Source organism: Canis lupus, chromosome 8, assembly GCF_011100685.1.
Source record: "Canis lupus familiaris isolate Mischka breed German Shepherd chromosome 8, alternate assembly UU_Cfam_GSD_1.0, whole genome shotgun sequence".
In the NCBI taxonomy this organism is placed as follows: domain Eukaryota; kingdom Metazoa; phylum Chordata; class Mammalia; order Carnivora; family Canidae; genus Canis; species Canis lupus.
The window spans coordinates 48,465,845-48,485,037 of record NC_049229.1 but is presented as its reverse complement, the minus strand read 5'-3'; the positions used below and the strand labels follow the sequence as shown (position 1 = coordinate 48,485,037).

The following is a 19,193-nucleotide window of genomic DNA, read 5'->3' as shown; positions in this document are numbered from 1 at the left end:
AGGGGGCTCCATATTCAGACTGTTTGGAAATAATCCCAGCTCCATCACTTACTTACTGGTTGTGGTTGTGTAACCTTGGACATTGTGCTACTTCCTCCAAGAACACTTGCCCAATCTTCCCAGTCAGAATAAATCTTTTTGCTTTTTTGTGCTCTCAAGTATTTTCTGTTCTTGTTGTAGAACAGGGCTGACTCATGAGGAGCTCTCAGTGGATGTTCATGGAATTGACTAGCATGTTGTGCATTTTACTGTCATTATTTGCATGCATATTTGTCCCTTATACTAAAGAAAAACGCTTGGAGGACAAAGATTACATATCATTCATCTTTGTATATCCTACAGTGTCCCATATTAGTAGACAATAGTTTTTTAAAATCTTTTGAGAAACTAGGTTTTTTAAAATGAATTTTAGGGGCAACTGGGCGGCGCATTTGGGTGGGTGTCTAACTCTTGGTTTCAGCTCAGGTCGTGATCCCAGTAATGGTCATGAGATCAAGCCTGTTTGAGATTCTCCATCCCTCTCCCCCTCCCACTCATGTTCTCTCTCTAAAATAAATAAATCTTTAAAAAATAAAATACAAATAAAAATGAGTTTTAGAGAAAGAAATAACATCAACCGGATGTTTAGCATTATTTTCAAATATTGCCAAGCATAACATTCAATCCAGCTTCCCACCCCATCCCCACTCCAGCACTAAGGTTATATGATTCTTCAGGATCTGGATCCTCACTTTTCAGTGGGGGGACAAGTGAAGTGATGAATCTTTATGGCTTCCATTGCAAATCCATCTCACCTCACCAAGTCTGCCCACCTGGCATATTCACAAATGGAGTCTTATATTCTGAAGGGACATAATGCATACAAAGCAATCCACAGAGGAACAGTAAACACCACAGTTTTCCTTCATATATTCTTAATCATCAGAGTAGCTGGATTCAAATGCTTGCAAGATGATTGTACTTTTAACAATCATCAGCCACAACTCTGTCAACAATTCTCTTTTCTCAAAAGAAATTCATGGATTTTGGTCATTTGGCTTAGACTGATTGATTCAATGTTTTTTAAAGATTCTATTTATTTATTCATGAGAGAGACACACAGAGGCAGAGGGAGAAGCAGGCTCCCTATGGGGACCCTGATGCGGGACTCGATCCCTATACCAGACCTTGGGATCATGCCCTGAGCCCAAGGCAGACGCTCAACTATTGAGTCACCAGGTGTCCTTGATTGATTCAATTGTGATTCTGGAGCCATGGGTTATTTTGCTTGTGCTTGTGATCAATCGATTTAGGTAAGCATTATTTGGAGTTTTCTTAGTAAGGTAGAATCTGGTGGGTAGCTTCCATAAGCACAAAAGGAGGAATAATGTCCTCTGGGACCTCCCATTCACTTACCTCCCTTGCTAACAATTCCAGACTGGGGCATGACCCCAAATTTGAGGAGATGTGAAAGAAAAAGGGCAGAAAGGTACAAGCATACTTCAGAGACATTGTGGGCTCTATTCCAATCACTGCAATAAAGTGAATATTGCAATAAAGTGAGTCAAATAGAAATATAACTTAAATATGCTGGTTTCCCAGTGCATTTTACTGTAGTCTGTTAAGTATGCATTTGCATTATGTCTTTAAAAAGGTACATACCTTTTTATATATAATAATGGTGAAATATATATGATGTATTATAAAAATATAATAAGGATGAAAAAGTTTGGGGCACCTGTGTGGCTTAGTCAGTTAAGCATCTGCCTTTGGCTCAGGTCATGGTCCCAGGGTCCCGGGATTGAGCTTCACATCCCCTCCTCCCTGTTCATGCTCCTCTCTCTCTCTCAAAAAAATTTAGAAAAGAAAAAAAGTTTGAAATATTGTGAGAATTACCAAAGTGTGACTCAGAGGAATGTCTGGGTGGCTCAGCAGTTGAGCATCTGCCTTCGGCTCAGGTCATGATTCCGGGGTCCTGGGATCAAATTCCACATTAGGCTCTGGGCAGGGAGGCTGCTTCTTCCTCTACCTATGCCTCCGCCTCTCTCTCTGTCTCTCTCATGAATGATAAATACAATCTTAAAAAAAAAACAAAAAACAAAAAAAAACAAAGTGCAACTCAGAGGCACAAAGTGAGCAAATGCTGTTGGAAAAAAATGGTACTGTTAGACTTCACCAATGCAGGATTGCCACAAACCTTCAATTGTAAAAAACATATTTGTGAAGTGCAGTGACACCAGGTATGCCTGTATGTGTCCTATTCAATTTATGTGTTTGTGTATTCAATGTTTATTGTCTATTTCCCATCCCCAGATTTTAAGTTTATCCAGGCCAGTGATCCTTTTTGTCCACTAATGTAGGTCAACCACCTAAAAATGTGCCTGGCACACAGAAGCCTTTCAGTAAATAGTTGTTGAGTGGTTGAATTTATTTCAGGTGCTTCTTCATCTACGTCTTTTTCCAGAAAAAGAGAAAAGGGTTGCGCTTAGTGACCGAGGTGAGGTGAGGCCTGGGTCTGTAGAATCAGCGCCTAGACTCTGGACAGATCCCCAACCTTAGGCTTGCCAGTGCTCCCAGACAACCGTATTTGGAAACCCCACCCCCTAGGCGGGCTCTGGCTGAGCTTTTCCACTTCTGATTGGTCGGCGCAGATGATGGGCATGAGAGACAGCGAAGGAAGGGCCGCTCTCTAGGCTTCCGGGCGCCGAGGCTACCCTGCAGTGGGAACCGTTGGCGTGCTGGTCGGCCGTGCTGCCCTGAACGCCCGAGAGGAGGACGAGGAGGGTGAGCCTAGCAAGGGGCCCCGTAGCGTGTCCATAATTCGATACCCCTAAAATGTTAGTAGAAGGGGATTCTGGTGGCCAGTGGAAGCTGGGTCCGTGGGAAGAGGAAGGGATGGAGAGGGAGCCGGACGGGGATAGGTATAGGGAGGCAAATGAATAAGCAGGTAACTGCCCCAAAGGGGACTCTGTGGGCACTTGCGACCCCAAGCTTCTCAGCCCAGGTGTCTTCCTGTCTTAGCACGCCCGCGCTGGACGTATCCGCTTACGTGCTCTGAAGTTCGAGGACCACAATGTCAGGGAAAGGTCGCAGTGGTTACAGATGGAGAAGTGTGGGTCTGACCCTTTCTTCCTTGGGATTTGAGGTCCTGGAATAGGATAACGAGTCCTTTGCTTTTCTGCTTTTCTGGTCTCTGACAGGTGTGGGCATGAACATGGCAGAAGGGGACACCCTGATATCAGTGGATTATGAAATTTTTGGGAAGGTCCAAGGGGTGTTTTTCCGCAAGTACACTCAGGTATGTGTCCTACAGGCTTTGGGGACATACCTACGTTACCTGCATGGGAACAAGAGACAGTGTTCCTGACAAATGTGCATTGGGGGAAACTGGCTATCTAGTAGCTGCATGGTGGTTTGTAGAGCAGTGGGGATGAAAATGCTATGGAGTGGACGAAAGACAATGTAAATGGCAGAATCATGTGCTGTTGTCATCGTTCGTTTCTGATGGGGGTACCAGAATACCAGACACATATTAATGAGCTTCTCTCTTCCCAAGGGGAATTGAGGGCATCCCCAGTTCTCCCTGTTGTGGTCTTATCAAACCAGATCACGATTCTTGTAGGAAAGACAACGTTGATCAGATGGCATTTAAAGATTTTATTTATTTACTTGAGAGAGAGAGCACAAGGGAGGAAAAGAGGCAGAGGGAGAGGGAGAAGCAGGCTCCCCACTGAACGGGGAGCCCAATGCAGGACTCGATCCCAGGTCCCAGGGACCATGACCTGAGCCAAAGGCAGACACTTAATTGACTGAGCCACTCAGGCGCCTGGATCGGGGGCGTTTAGATGAACTCATGATGTTTATGAAATATATGTAATTGCTTCCTCTGTAGGAGGCTGCTGCATTTTCTTCAGACCTCTTTCACTTCGTCAACCTTGCCCATTCCCCCACTCAATTTCTTTCTGCTTATTATGGCTCTGGAAGAAGAGTTACCTTTCCGGGCTAAAGCTTTTCTAATGAAAATACTCTATCTATTCCAGGGTAGGTAATGGTGACACTGGATGTGGATCTAGTGTTCCTAGTAGAGTGTTGTGGAGTAATTGTGCGGATGAACTAACCATGGATGATGGCCTTATTGTCACTAATCTTCCCACGACATGCACACATAATTGCAATCTCAATATCCCTTCTGTCTCTGTCAAAGGGATATCTGGCTTTTGCCTTCTTCATGTATGGCCAACCCCAAAGATAATGAGTCAAGATTGCAGAGCTTTCCAAGTGTCCCGTTCCTGGTACTGTGGCACATAAAATTCAACCCTGCAATCTTTGAAATATGAATGTTACATGTCATTACCTCTTTTTTCCAATCACTTGCAAATCATTTCCTCCTGTTTCATACTCATATATGAAGTGCTTGTTGAAAGAGAATTGCTGGGGGCACCTGGGTGGCTCAGTCGGTTGAGCATCTGCCTTTGGCTTGGGTCATGATCCCAGGGTCCTGGGATTGAGCCCTACATCAGGCTTCCTGCTCAGTGGGGTGCCTGCTTCTCCCTCTCCTTCCTGCTCATTCTGTCTCTTACTATCTCTTTCATTCTCAAATAAATAAATAAATATTTTTAAAAAGAAAGAATTCTTGAAAAGTCATAGCAAAAGTTATGTTGCAGTTAGCTTTGGTACCAATTATGCAGGGTAAATTCCTGTGACTTAGTAAATGGGGATGACAGCTTCAAAGATTAATTGAAGTTTTTGAGGGAAAAAAAGTTTTTGAGGGAAAAGGACAAGACAGTAAGATAGCCCATCTTTCTCTACTGTCTCCACACCCCCCAGTTCAGAGAGACAATAAAAGAATGCAGGCAACAAATATTGATTTGGAAAACTGCAAGGAAAATACCATCTCTTTTTCTTTTTCATTAGACTTGGAGCTTATTCCTTATTACTTACAGTCATTTATGTGTTCATTTCAACAGTTGTTTTCTTTCATGACAGTCTCTTTGTATGTTGATATCTGGCCTCTTAATTCAATATCATCAATCACTCATTCCTAGAATGAATGATGAGAATACTCAAAGGGACTTTTTAAAAAGTTGAAATATGGGATCCCTGGGTGGTGCAGCGGTTTGGCGCCTGCCTTTGGCCCAGGGCATGATCCTGGAGATCCGGGATCGAGTCCCATGTCGGGCTCCCGGTGCATGGAGCCTGCTTCTCCCTCTGCCTGTGTCTCTGCCTCTCTCTCTCTCACTGTGTGCCTATCATAAATAAATAAAAAATATTAAAAAAATTAAAAAAAAAATAAAAAGTTGAAATATAATTGACATCTCATAAAATTCACCCCTTTTTTCTGTATCATTAACACTTTTAAAAATTTTTGTTTAAATTCAATTAACATATAGTGTATTATTGGTTTCAGGGATAGAGATCAGTGGTTCATCAGTCTTATATAATACCCAGTCTTATATAACACCCAGTGCTCATTACATCATGTGTCCTCCTTAATGTTCATCGCCCAGTCACCCTATACCCCCATTCCCCCTCCCCTCAGCAACCCTTAATTTGTTTCCTATGATTAAGTGTCTCTTATGGTTTGTTTTCATCTCTGATTTTATCTTGTTTTATTTTTTCCTCTCTTGCCCTATGATCCTCTGTTTTGTTTTTTTAAATTCCACATATGAGTGAGATCATACGATAATTGTCTTTCTCTTATTGACTTATTTCACTTAGCATAATATCCTCTAGCTCCATCCAAATCATTGCAAATGGCAAGATTTCATTTTTCCTTGATGGCTGAATAGTAGTCCGTGGTATATTTATACCACACCATCTTTTTTTTTTTTTAAGATTTATTTATTCATGAGGGAGAGGCAGATACATAGGCAGAGGGAGAAGCAGGCTCCTTACAGGGAGCCCTATGCGAGACTCGATCCCAGATCCTGGGATCACACCCTGAGCCAAAGGCAAACGCTTAATGGTTGAGCCACCCAGGTGTCCCTATACCACATCTTCTTTATCCATTCATCTGTTGATGGGCATCTGGGCTCTTCCCATAGTTTGGCTATTGTGGACATTGCTGCTATAAACATTGGGGTGCAGGTGCCCCTTCATATCACTACCTTTGTATCTTTGGGGTAAATACCCAGTAGTGCAGTTGCTAGGTCATAGGGTAGCTCTATTTATTCAACCCTTTGAGGAACCTCCATACTGTTTTCCAGAGTGGCTGCACCAACTTGCATTTTCACCAAAAGTGAAAGAGCGTTCCCCTTTCTCCACATCCTCGCTAACATCTGTCATTCATGCCATTCTGACTGGTGTGAAGTGGTATCTCATTGTGGTTTTGATTTGTATTTCCCGGATACCAAGTGATGTTGAGCATTTTTTTCATGTGTCTGTTGGCCATTTGTATGTCTTCTTTGGAGAAATGGCTTCCGCCCATTTCTTGATTGGAAAATTCACCCTTTTAAATAAAAGTGTATGATTTAGTGGTTTTTAGTGTAGTCACAAAGTTGTGCATTAATTCCAGAATGTTTCATTATCCCAAAAAGAAATCCCATCCCTCTGCAGCCCCTGGCAATCATTAACTTCATCTCTGTCTCTATGGACTTGCCTATTCTGGACATTTAATATAAATGGGATTATGCAATATGTGGTCTTTTGAGTTTGCTGTATTTAACATAATGTTTTCGAGGTTTATTCATATCATAGCATGTATCAGTATACTAGCCCCCCTTATCTGCAAGTGATACATTCCAAGACCCCCAGTGATTACCTGAAACCGTGGTTAGTACCAAACCCTATATATACTATGTTTTTTCCTATACAGACCTACTAATGATAAAGTTTAATTTATAAATTAGATATATAATATCTAATTATTCACAGCATAATGATGCTGTGAACCTTTATATATTTGTTTTTATGTAAACATTTTCAATCCCCTTGGGTATATATACCTAAGAGTAGATTGCTGGGTCACCTAGTAAGTCTATGTATGACTTTTTACAGAACTGCCAAACTATTTTCCAAAGCAGCTGTACCATGTATATCCTCTCTAAAAATGTGTGAGAATTCAATTTCTTTAGATTCTTGTCAACAACTGTTATTGTCTTTTTTATTAGGGCCATTCTAGTGAGTATGAAATGGTATCTTATTGTGTTTTTTTTGTTGTTGTTTTATTTCATTTTTAAAGTATTAATGAATTTTAAAAGATTGAGGTCATGCAAAGTGTGTTCTCCGAATGCCTTTTATTTCTTTTTCCCTGCCCTGGCTAGAACCTCCCGTATAATATTGAATAAATGTGGCAAGAGCCACTTGTCTTGTTCCTCCTGCTCATAGGGAGAAACTGTTCAGTCTTTCACCATTAGGTATGATGTGAGCTGTGGGTTTTTCACAGATGCTTTCTATATCAGGGTGAGTATGTTCCTTTTTATTCCCAGTTTGAGTGTTGGATTTTGTCAATTTTTTTCCATCTAATGAGTTGATCATCTGTTTTGTTTCACTTATTAATATGGTATTTTATTTTATTTATTAATATTGTGTTTTAAGTAATATGAATTTTAGGGGCACCTGGATGGCTCAGTCCATTAAGTGTCTGCCTTCTGCTCAGATCATGGTCTCAGGGTCCTGGGATTGAGCCCCACATCAGGTTCTCTGGGAGCCTGCTTCTCCCTTGCCTTCTGCCACTCATTTCTCCTGCTTGTGCTCGCTTGCTTTGTCAAATAAATAAATAAAATCTTTTTTTAAAAATGTGATTTTTAAACTATGGTGTATTGATTTTTCTGTTTAACTGACCATTCATTCCTGGGATGAATCATGGTGTGCCATCCTTTTTATATGTTGCTGGATTTGATTTGCTCATATTTTGTGGGAGAGTTTTGTGTCTATATTCATAAGTGATATTAGTTTATAGTTTTCTTTTCTTGTGATGTCTTTGCCTAAGTTTGATATGAGGGCAATACTGGCTTAACGGAATGATTTGGGAATTTTCTTCTGTTTTTTGGAAGAGTTTGTGAAGGATTGGTCAAAGAGTCTTCTTTAAACACTTGGTATACCTGTGAAGCCATCTAGTTCTGGGCTTTTCTTTGTGGGAAGTTTTAAATTACTAATTCAATCTTTTTACTTGTTATAGGTCTATTCAGATTGCCTATTTCTTCTTGAGTCAGTTTTAGTAGTTTGAGTCTTTTTAGGAATTTTCCTTTTTCATCTAAGTTATCTAATTTGTTGGCACACAATTGTTTATAGTATTCCCTTATAATCCTTTTCATTTTTGTAAGGTTAGTGGTACTGTCCCCTCTTTCATTACTGATTTTAGTAATTTGAGCCTTCTCTCTCTTTTTTTATCAGTCTAGCTAAAAACTTGGCAATTTGGTTGATCTTTTTTAAAGAACCAACTTATGGTTTCATTGATTTTTCTCTTTTTTTCTATGCTTTATTTTATTAACTCCTAGTCTAATCTTTATTATTTTTATCTTTCTGCTTGTTTGGAATTTGGCTTGATCTTCTTTTTCTAGCTTCCTAAGTTGGAAGTCTAGGTTATTGATCTGAAGGGACTTTCTTTTTAGATTGAAACTGGAATTGGTGATTATGTTCCTTAAAATAATGTTTCCAGAATATGATTATGAGGAAGATTAGCCTTTTTGGATTTTTCTTAGGAACAAACACTACTTGCTTATTTAGATATTCAAAATGGAACACGAGTCAGCAACATTATACTATCATTTCAAAATAAGAACAGAATCAGGGCAGCCCCGGTGGTCCAGCGGTTTAGCGCTGCCTTCAGCCCGGAGTGTGATCCTGGAGACCCTGGATCGAGTCCCACGTCGGGCTTCCCTGCATGGAGCCTGCTTCTCCCTCTGCCTCTCTCTCTCTGTCTCTCATTAATAAATAAATAAAATCCTAAAAAAAAAAAAAAAAAGAACAGAATCAAATGCACAATTAAAACCTACCGGAGGGGGATCCCTGGGTGGTTCAGTGGTTTAGCGCCTGCCTTTGGCCCAGGGTGTGATCTTCTTGGAGTCACAGGATCGAGTCCCACGTCGGGCTCCATGCATGGAGCCTGCTATCCCGCTGCCTGTATCTCTGCCTCTCTGTGTGTGTGTGTCTCTCATGAATAAATAAATAAAATCTTTAAGAAAAAACAAAATACAAAACAACCTACCGGAAATTCTCATCCTCAATACCAGTCACATTTGGGGGTGTTTTTTTCACTCTTAAGAGTTCAGATAAATCACATTGCAATTTAAAGATTTACTTGAGGGGCACCTGGGAGGGGCAGTTAGTTAAGTATCTGCCTTCAGCTCAGGGTCATGGGATTGAGCCCCATGTCCTTGGCTCCCCACTCAGTGGGGAGCCTGCTTCTCCCTTTCCCTCTGCTCTTCCCCCTGCTCATGCTTTCTCTCTCTCTCAATCAAATAAACAAAATCTTTAAAAAGTATATCTATTTGACTTTATAAACTACTGCTCAAAATTCAATATAATCGTTATTATAGCTAGTTACCATGTGAGTTAACTTGAAAGAGCTGGGGGTAGCCAGTTCTCCTAGGTTAATTTGAAGCAGAAGAGTGCAATTGTTACACAAAGTCAATTGGATGTAGTCTTCCTTAAAATCTATTCTCTGCATCCTTTTTTTATGACCCCCATCTTTGGCACTTAATATGTGCTGTGGGTATCTTCTATTTTTTTTTTCCTTCCTTAATTTCCCCTGTATCCCTTAAATTGTTATTTAACTGCAGTCTCTTTTTGTTCATTATACAAACATGTCTTTGCTTTGAACATAACTGATTTGATAGATACTTTAGTTTCTCATCAAACATGGTTTTGCTGTGCATAACATTTTCTTTGGCCAACTGCAGCAATTTCCCATATTTGCTAGGTCACTCCTCTGGCATTTGGGCATGCAGTCATGGTAACTCCCATTTTCTTTTGTAATCCGATTCTTTCCATTTAGATAAGTTACTTTAATGATAACTTTTCTAATATTTCTGCTTGCAAATTTTTCCAAAAAAATTTATCTCTAAACATTGCTACCTCTCCCAGTTTTTCAGTCATTCCACAGTTTCATGACTTAGAGGAAAAAATGTTGGAAAGACTAAGAGAAAAGCAACTACAATGATTAGATGGTCTTGATAGACTTATTCTACTTTAAAGGTGTGATTATTTAGACAGAAGAGAAGAAAGTCAAGTGAAAACCTAATAGGTATGTAGTCTCATGAAACTTTGATGTTCAGAGACTGATCACTACATGCTTTTTCCTTCTCTAGGAGGACAGAAAGTGGACTTTGGATATAACATAAATACCTTGGATTAGACAATTTTTCTAAAGTGAGAACAAATGAATGTGTTGCCCAGGAAATAATGATCTCTAAAGATACAATGAACACTCATTCATCTGGATTTGTTTAGGTGTGGTCTTGGCTGAAGACAAAGAGAAGGATCAGATAACTTCATGCTTTTTCTATTTAATATACCCACTAGATTCTTGATTAGGAGAAGGAAAAATGAGCAAGATTCAGCCCAGTATCCTAACAACAATTAGCCTTAGGGAATGGTTTTGAAAGCATCTGATTTGTGTTAGTACTTAAGTCTTTAGTACTTAACCAAATTGACTATATAGTGAAAATTTCTAGTGCCTAGGTTTTATAGGGTAGAAGAAGGAAGTGGAGTCAAATGGCCAACACTTCATGTTAAGGTCAATGAGATTCTCCTTGCTGTAGTTCTGTTTTGACTGTTCTGGACAACATCAAATTAGTTTCAGTGGCTTGATTCTAGGCCAAGATTCTGGCAACAGATTGTAGTCTCACTGTTTTGTCCAATCTCACTGGATTTTACTCTCTCTTGTATTTTTCTTTCCCTTAGGCTGAGGGTAAAAAGCTGGGATTGGTTGGCTGGGTCCAGAACACTGACCAGGGCACAGTGCAAGGACAATTGCAAGGTCCGGTCTCCAAAGTGCGTCTTATGCAGGAATGGCTTGAGACAAAAGGAAGTCCCAAATCACACATCGACAGAGCAAACTTCAGGAATGAGAAAGTCATCTTAAAGTTGGATTACTCAGATTTCCAAATTGTGAAATAATGGCCTGAATTTAAATTTTCTAAGATGAACTCACTGGCTTTGTTTTTTTTTGTTATTATAGAATTAGTCTGTGTTCAGTATTAGAATGGATCAGTAAGTTAAGTTATGTTAGTATAGGTATTTGAATATTACTGTATAATATATGTATGATAGAAAGAGGACAACTCTACACAGTTCTAAATAAATAAAGCTACACTAGAACCTTCTGCATAGGGTCCTGTCTTTATTTTTGGTGAACTTCATTTTGAGCAATATAAGAGGTATTTACTCAGTAAACCTCTGTGGGAAGAGAATTTTAATGTAATTTAAAGAGAGCTGAAAGAAAAATCAGTTAACTCTGAATCACTTTTTAAAATGGTTTCCATGCAGTTTTCTTCAGGAAATTCCATACCTAATAATAACAAATACCACAATTTCAATTTGTTAGTTGTTCAAATGACATTTTAGACATATTACTTTTACTTTTCTGGAGTATCTGCTGTCATTCCTTTCCTCTGGGCAAGGATTTCATATAAAGCAATGCTATGGACTAAATTGTATCACACATACCCTGCCTATCCCCAAATTCATGTGTTTAAGCCTTAACAGTACCTCAGAATGTGACTATCTGAAGATAGCACCTTTGGAGAGGTAATTAAGGTTAAATGAGGTCATTAGAGTAGGCCTCACTCCAATGTGCTCCAGTGTCCTTAAGAAAAGAGGAAATTGGACACAGGCATGTACATGCATAGAGGAAAGAACATGTGAAGACACAGAAGACAGCCATCTACAAGCCAAGAAGAGAAGCCTCAGAAGTTGACAATCAACTTGTCAACATCTTGACCTCAGATTTATAGCCTCCAAAACTGTGACAAAATAAATTTCTTTTTTTTTTTTTTTTTTTTTTTACAAAATAAATTTCTATTGTTTAAGCCAGTCTGGTATTTTGTTACAGCAGCCCTACAAGCAATAATCAGGATTTTGCTTCCTCAGCCCTTCACGTTTCCCAATTTGGCTTGGTTAGCCATTAAACAGGTATATAGCAAATGCTCACTGGACTTAAGTTTGTCATAAATTACAATTCTTGAAAATGATAGGTTTCAGTGAAAATGAGACAGCAAAAACAGGATTGGTTAATAATTTCCCAAACACCTATTCTCACAGGGTTCTTACAGTTCTCATCAGTTAGAAAAGGAGCTGCGGGGGCATTAGGAACATCAATAAAAGTCAATGAAAGGAGTCTTGGTGTCCTTGCCTGTAAATTAAGAGGGTTGAGCTAGTTTCTCAGTCTCTTCCACCTCTGAAATGCTGTAACTACAGAAGATGGGAGGCTGTGGATTTATTCACCCATTGAGTACCTTAACAGGACAGGCACTGTAAACAAAATAGATAAAATCCCCACCTTCAAGTAGTTTACCTTCTAGTGAAAGACCTACAACACGCAAATTGAATTAAATGGTAGGCAGTACGCGCGAAGGAAGAAAGAGGAAAGGAAAACGAGAAAAGCAAAAGTGAAAACTGCTGGGAACAGCTTTGCACATCATGCTAACGAGGTATAAGGATGGAGAATTCGGGGTACCAGCGGTTGGAGACCCCCCCACCCAGCCTCCCAATCAGAGAACAGCCGGTGCGCATGCGCATTTGCGTGTCTCCGACGAACGCTCGTTCCTAGCGAGTCGCCTCCGCAGCGCAGGCTCGTGGCGCGTGCATGAGCCTCGCGAGCCGACGTGCGCGCGCCCGGCGTCCGAGGCGGTTGGTGGCCAGGAGTTGGTGAGGCGCTCTTCAAGGGGACTTGGGGGAAGGCACGCGTCCAGAGGACGGTCCCGGGAGCCTCGTCACCGCGGAGAGGCCGTGACGACCTCCGCGGGCGTGCTTGGGACCCCGCTGCGCAGGGGGCGGCCGGGCTCGGCCTGCGAGTTGGGGGAGGGGACGGGGTGGAGCCGGAGCCTGGGGGCCTGCAGCGGCGGGCCTGCCCCGGAGTCCCCGCCCCTGGGGACCTGCACCGGATCGTCCCCTTTGACCGTGGCCCACGGAAGACTGCGATGTCCTCAAGAAATCGTTAGGTTGGTTGGGTAACAGCATACCCATTAGACGTTTCCCGGGTCATTTGCTGCCGGCTGCAAAGTTCCTTATCTTAAAGAAAAAAAAAAAAAAAAACAGGAAAAAAACATCAAATCTGCGATTTAGCTCTGGTGTACCTGGCTTTGGAGAACTCCCCCTCCCCCCCTGCGAGAGGTCCAGTCACGCTGCCCTCTCACCTATGAAGAAGGAAGGAGACCTTGAATGGCACAATAACCTTAATTTATACGCGACAGGAAAACGTAAGATCACGTTGAGACAGCCCCAGGACATCACTCTTGTTAAGGTAGTGTGTAGCCAACTGTCAAATACCAAAATGCTGTCAGAGTTCCGAAACTGTTTCTCAGAGTAATGTGTGAACAAGATTCAAAAATCAAATGCTACAGAAAGGTTGATCGTGAAAAGGAAGTTCCTGCCCTACCCATTCCCATTCCCAGCCTCTTTCCTCTGAGGCAACATTTAACCAATTAGTGATGAATAATAACCTCTTAATGCCCACCTCTTCTTGAGACAACAATTTGAGTTTTTAAGTTTCCTCCGTCTTTTAACACTTCATTATGAGTTTTTACTAAAAGTCATGGTTATTGTGTAATGTATAAATATTATGAAACTAACTTGGGTTTTTTTTTGTGTGTGTGTGTGTGTGTGAATTTCTAGCTGAATTTAATTTGAACATCTGTTTTTGGTGAAGTGATTAGAATTTTGAACACTGTCTTACGGGTCAGCTTCAAGTGTGATTATGATTTCACTTTAGGGCATGTGGGATTTAGAAAGAAGCAGTGAAAATTACGAAATTGTGAATGCCGCTTTGGATATTAAATCCATCGCACCAAACATGAGCTGTGTGATCTGCCTAGAGATCAAAGCAGTAATTTGTGTTGTTTTATTTTTTACAATGTGGTTTAATAAGAGATTTAATTTACCTCAAATGGTATTTCTCTGTAATGCTTGAGAGAGATGGATAATGCTGTGTGACTCTGAGGCTTTGATTGTGTGTGTGTGTTTTGTTTTGTTTTCTCCCATAGGCAATTATTTCCAGTGAAAGAAGGAAACCAGTGCCTGGCGTTCTTACCAGCTTTCTACCTTGCCATGATCGAGTGCTTGTCAGTTGAAGTACAGGCCAGATTGCGCTCCGGTTTGGCAATATGCTCCTTAGGCCAGTGTGTTGAGGAGCTTGTCCTCAACAGTATTGATGCTGAAGCAAAATGTGTGGCCGTCAGGGTGAACATGGAAACCTTCCAAGTTCAAGTGATAGACAATGGATTCGGGATGGGGAGTGATGATATAGACAAGGTGGGAAATCGTTATTTCACTAGTAAATGCAACTCTATACAGGACTTGGAGAATCCCAGGTTTTATGGTTTCCGAGGGGAGGCCTTGGCAAGTATAGCTGACATGGCCAGCGCTGTGGAAATTTCATCCAAGAAAAACAGGACAATGAAAACTTTTGTGAAACTGTTTCAGAATGGAAAAGCCCTGAAAGCTTGTGAAGCTAACTTGACTAGACCAAGTGCTGGGACAACAGTAACAGTATATAACCTATTTTATCAGTTACCTGTAAGAAGGAAATGCATGGACCCTAGACTGGAGTTTGAGAAGGTTAGGCAGAGGATAGAAGCTCTCTCACTCATGCACCCTTCCATTTCTTTCTCTTTGAGAAATGATGTTTCTGGTTCCATGGTTCTTCAGGTCCCTAAAACCAAAGACGTATGTTCCCGATTTTGTCAAATTTATGGACTGGGTAAATCCCAAAAATTAAGAGAAATAAAATTTAAATATAAGGAATTTGAGCTTAGTGGCTATATCAGCTCTGAGGCACATTACAACAAGAACATGCAGTTTTTGTTTGTGAACAAAAGACTAGTTTTAAGGACAAAGCTGCATAAATTCATTGATTTTTTATTGAGGAGAGAAAGTATTATATGCAAACCAAAGAATGGCTCATCCAGTAGACAAGTGAATTCAAGTCCTCGGCATCGGGCTAATCCAGAACTCCATGGGATATATGTAATCAATATGCAGTGCCAATTCTGTGAATATGATGTGTGCATGGAGCCAGCAAAAACGCTGATTGAATTTCAAGACTGGGATACTGTTTTGGTTTGCATTCAGGAAGCAGTGAAAATGTTTTTAAAGAAAGAAAAATTATTTATGGAATTATCAGGTGAGGACATTAAAGAATTTAGTGAAGATAATGATTTTAGTTTATTTAGTGCTACTCTTCAGAAGCATGTGCCCTCTGATGAGAAAGGTGACCAGGTCAATTTCCAAGAAGCATGTAATAGTATTTCGGATTCCTATGAAATGTTTAATATTCAATCAAAAGCTGTGAAAAGAAAAGCTACTATAGAAAACAGAAGAAACACCGAGAATTCTAGAGATTTGGAAGGTATCAGAAAAAAGACAAATGATTCATTTTTGTATAATTATGAATCAGTTGACCCAAGCCATAGTAAAGTGATGGAGTCATCTTTACAAACCAAAGATAGCTCTTGCTCAGAATCAGGGATCTTGGAACAACAGACAGCTGAAGTATCAGAATCAGGAGAAAATGAAAAACATAAAAAACTTTGCTTAGAACTTAACTCTTCAGAAAATCTCAGTAGAATCCATTCAGAAATGTTTGCAAGCCCTTTTCAGACATCATACTGCTTTGAGAAGAGTGGAGATGATCTAGAAATACAAAATACAAATACTATTGTTAATGGCATGGCTGCCAGTATCCTGAAAAATAATGGAATTCGGAATCAACTAGAGAGATTTAAAGTTGCTACCGAAATGGGATGCCAATCTCTGCCTTTTGCAACAACACTATTGAGACTACATGGTGCTCAGAGAGAGGAAGAGAAAAAAAAACAGCCTAGTAATTGTGGAAGAACAAACGTTTTTAGTTATGGACAAGTTAAATTATGTTCCACTGGCTTTATAACTCATGTGGTACAAAATGAGCAAACTAAATCAACTGAAAGAGAATATTTACTTAAAAATTGTATTCAACCTGGTCCCATGAGTGCCAGAGAAACGTTTCTAAATAGAGCGTGCCATTCACTTCAGACTCCAGAAATCAAAGATAGAACCAGCACTTTAAATAAGAAATTTGCTCAACTGTCTAACAAAAAATTATGCAGAACAAATATAAGGTATGGGGTAGAGAACAAACCTATAGCAACTTATAAAAATGTTTCTATTTCTCAGGAAAGTAGTAAAAACTCACAAATAGATTGCTTATTACCTGACACATCCTCTTCCCCTTGGTGTACACATATTTCAAATGGTAGTAAGAAAATAGATAAATTGATTTGTTCCTCTAAACCCATAACCCATAAAAAGCTAAGCTTAGGTTCACAACTAGGATCTTTAGAGAAGTTTAAGAGGCAATATGGGAAGGTTAAAAATCCTCTGAATATAGAAGTGGTAGAAAATAATAATTTTGAAATCTCTACCAGTCTCAGTCCTCAAGTTGAACCTGGCATTCCATGGAAAGACCAGAATCACTTAGACAACTCAGACATTTATAAAGTCGCTACGATGAAATATGACTCAAATAATAGTTGTCAACCAGTAAGTCACATGCTTTACCCAAAGAAGTTTCCATTCTCCAATGAAGAAGATTGTTTGGAACAACAGATGCCTTGCTTAAGAGAAAGTCCTATAACTCTAGAGGAATTATCTCATTTTAGCAGAAAACCTTTGGATGTCAAGCAGTCTCCTAAATCTTTAGCCTCTAAATTATCCAGAATGAAAGGTTGCGAAGGAGAGACTCAAGCAGTGGAAATGATGAGTCATTTTGATGAACTTCCACAATCAGATTCCAGTAGGAAAGACCATGACTTGTGCAGTGGGTTAACCCTAGATTCTTGTGAGTTAACTAAAAACAAGTATGAAAAAACAGAGAGTGACATCATTCCAGTGTTGGACTCTGTCACACAGGATAATTCCTTCAATAAAGATAGTGAAACATCCTCTAACAAGAGTACAACAGAGAATTCTGTGATACCAGAAACTCCTTTGGTGTTACCCTGTGATCGTTCTAAAGATGTCAGTAAAGATTCAGATGTTCTTATAGCTTCAGAACCACAAATAGGAAGTCCTGATTCTCCCAATAGAATGTCAGTGAGTCATGTAGAAGTTTCCACTGCTGACCAGAATGGAACTTGTTTTCAGAGTGAAGAATCTATAGCAAGAACTTGTTCTGTAGATGAAGAGTCAAGCACATGTTCTTTGGATTGGCAGCAGCATTTTGATGTAGCCCTAGGGAGAATGGTTTACATCAACAAAATAACTGGACTTAGCACATTCACTGCTCCTACTGAGGATGTTCGGGCTACTTGTACTAAAGACCTGACAACTATAGCTGTGGATGTCCTACATGAGAATGGTAAGTATGTAGTATTCACTAGCATGAAATGCTTTTTTTTTTTTTTTTTTTTTTTTTATTCATGAGAGACACAGAAAGAGAGGCAGAGCCATAAGCAGAGGGAGAAGCAGGGTCCCTGCGGGGAACCTGATGGGGGACTCGATCCCAGGACCCCGGGATCACAACCTGAGCCAAAGGCAGATGCTCAACCACTAAGCCAACCAGGTGCCCCATGAAAATGCTTTTAAAGGTGGAAATAATGGCCAAAACATGAGGTAATCCTTGCCCAAAGAGATTATCTCAGCTGATGGAACATTTTGAAGTTTAATTATAAACTTTATGATATATGAAGATTCTCTAGGTTCAATACAATTTATATCTAGAAATACAATGAAAGAATAGAATGGAATTGTATGTTCATATATCTGTGGGTGTGTGGTTGGGATAGTAGAGTGAGGCCATTGTAATGAAAATGATACTATTAATAGTTGAGAAATCCACTGTGCTTCCCTACCCTACTTTTCTTCTCTCTCCCAAACATACAACTCCTAGAAATTTGTCATTAAGGATACCTGCAAAGCCAGTGTGATATTTTTCTGGAAGTTGCTCTCTGCAGCTCCCAAGTAAAGGGCCAGAATGATCCAGTAATCATCCTAGGTTTCCCAGATAATCTATGGTACAGTACTATATATGTATGAACTTTTTTTTATGTTTTTAGAAAAAAGGACCTTAAAGTTTTTGGAATGTAGGTAAAGTATACTTTTCAAATGGAGTTTGTTATAATACATATGCTAATCCATTTGCTCTGTTTATGCTATAAGTAGCTGTTATTCAGGAAGATAGTGTGGCTTTTAAATCATACCACAAGGCTACATCAGAGCCTACATTGGAACTGTTGAGTTTGAAGGTCCAGTCAACATTAAAAGTGACATTGTTTTGGCAGTGTGTTGACAGCCAGGTGTTGGGAGATGGTAAAGCTGATTTCCATCTGGCTATAATCTTGGTTTTGCATCAGGAGGATAAACGTTAAATGTACATCCATATTAAAAATCTTGAATGTTGCAAAAGAATGTAAATTGTATGAATGTAATTGCAAATTAACTCATAATCCTCCTTAGAATGAATATCTCTAGCAGGAGCCTCAGACTTATCTAAGGTTAAATAAGACTTTTATTTTTCAATGGCTTCCAGTGTTTTCCTTGTGAAAAAATAATTACTGTAGTAACATAAAAAGTATTAAATAGGAGAAAACTCTGGTCTTTCAGTATTGCTCCTGAGACTCTCAGGTTGCTCTTAAAGACGTGTTTTTCAATCTATGTAACTTAATGCCCTGATTTATACTGAGTGTTTATCAGAGGTAAGCCTAAGGCACTGGCACCTCATCTTTCTGAAATTCAACTGCTTCTAAAATGGTGACAAAAAAGAACTTGATGACATTAAACTGAGGTGTTTGTTGCTAAAACAAAGGGGGAATCTCAGCTGCCACACTCAACATAAACATCTGCTCCTATTAAATCAATCTAGATGTTTAAAACACTTCGATCTACTTAACTTTCAGGATTAGCAAGTTTTGTAGTGAACTTTGAAGGGTCAGGTTAACTCAGTTTCATAAGGAAAAATAAAGTATGTTGGATATAGAAACAAGGTCCATGGAAAGATGGCTCCTAAGCACCCTCCATTCACATGGAATGTTACCTGTCTGGAAAGGACTGATGTATATAAGACATTGGGACACCAC

General features: G+C 39.8%; 2 protein-coding genes across 8 annotated transcripts in view; both read left to right on the top strand.

Moving 5' to 3' along the window:
* The first annotated feature begins 2,708 nt into the window (after window positions 1-2,708).
* Window positions 2,709-11,249, top strand: ACYP1 (acylphosphatase 1). Its single transcript, NM_001287168.1, has 3 exons — window positions 2,709-2,763; window positions 3,180-3,277; window positions 10,825-11,249. The coding sequence occupies exons 2-3, from the start codon at window positions 3,188-3,190 to the stop codon at window positions 11,038-11,040; spliced, it is 306 nt and encodes a 101-aa protein (NP_001274097.1). The 5' UTR covers window positions 2,709-2,763; window positions 3,180-3,187; the 3' UTR covers window positions 11,041-11,249.
* A 1,421-nt stretch (window positions 11,250-12,670) lies between these two features.
* The window catches only part of MLH3 (mutL homolog 3), a 31,883-nt gene continuing 25,360 nt past the window's right edge, over window positions 12,671-19,193 (top strand). For 4 of the 7 annotated variants that reach the window (XR_005363544.1, XM_038545280.1, XM_038545279.1 and 1 more), the window contains exons 1-2: window positions 12,671-12,789; window positions 14,124-17,476. Coding sequence is in view for 6 of the 7 variants with exons in the window: in XM_038545280.1 (XP_038401208.1) it covers window positions 12,728-12,789; window positions 14,124-17,476 (3,415 nt within the window). In the remaining variant the exon portion in view is untranslated. The other 3 variants (XM_038545284.1, XM_038545282.1, XM_038545281.1) reach the window with 3 other exon arrangements.

Coding starts and splice junctions, on each gene's coding strand:
- ACYP1 (NM_001287168.1), top strand. CDS start 3,188: ATGAACATGGCAGAAGGGGACACCCTGATATCAGTGGATTATGAAATT. Junction 3,278..10,824: donor TTTTCCGCAAGTACACTCAG/GTATGTGTCCTA, acceptor TCTTTCCCTTAG/GCTGAGGGTAAAAAGCTGGG.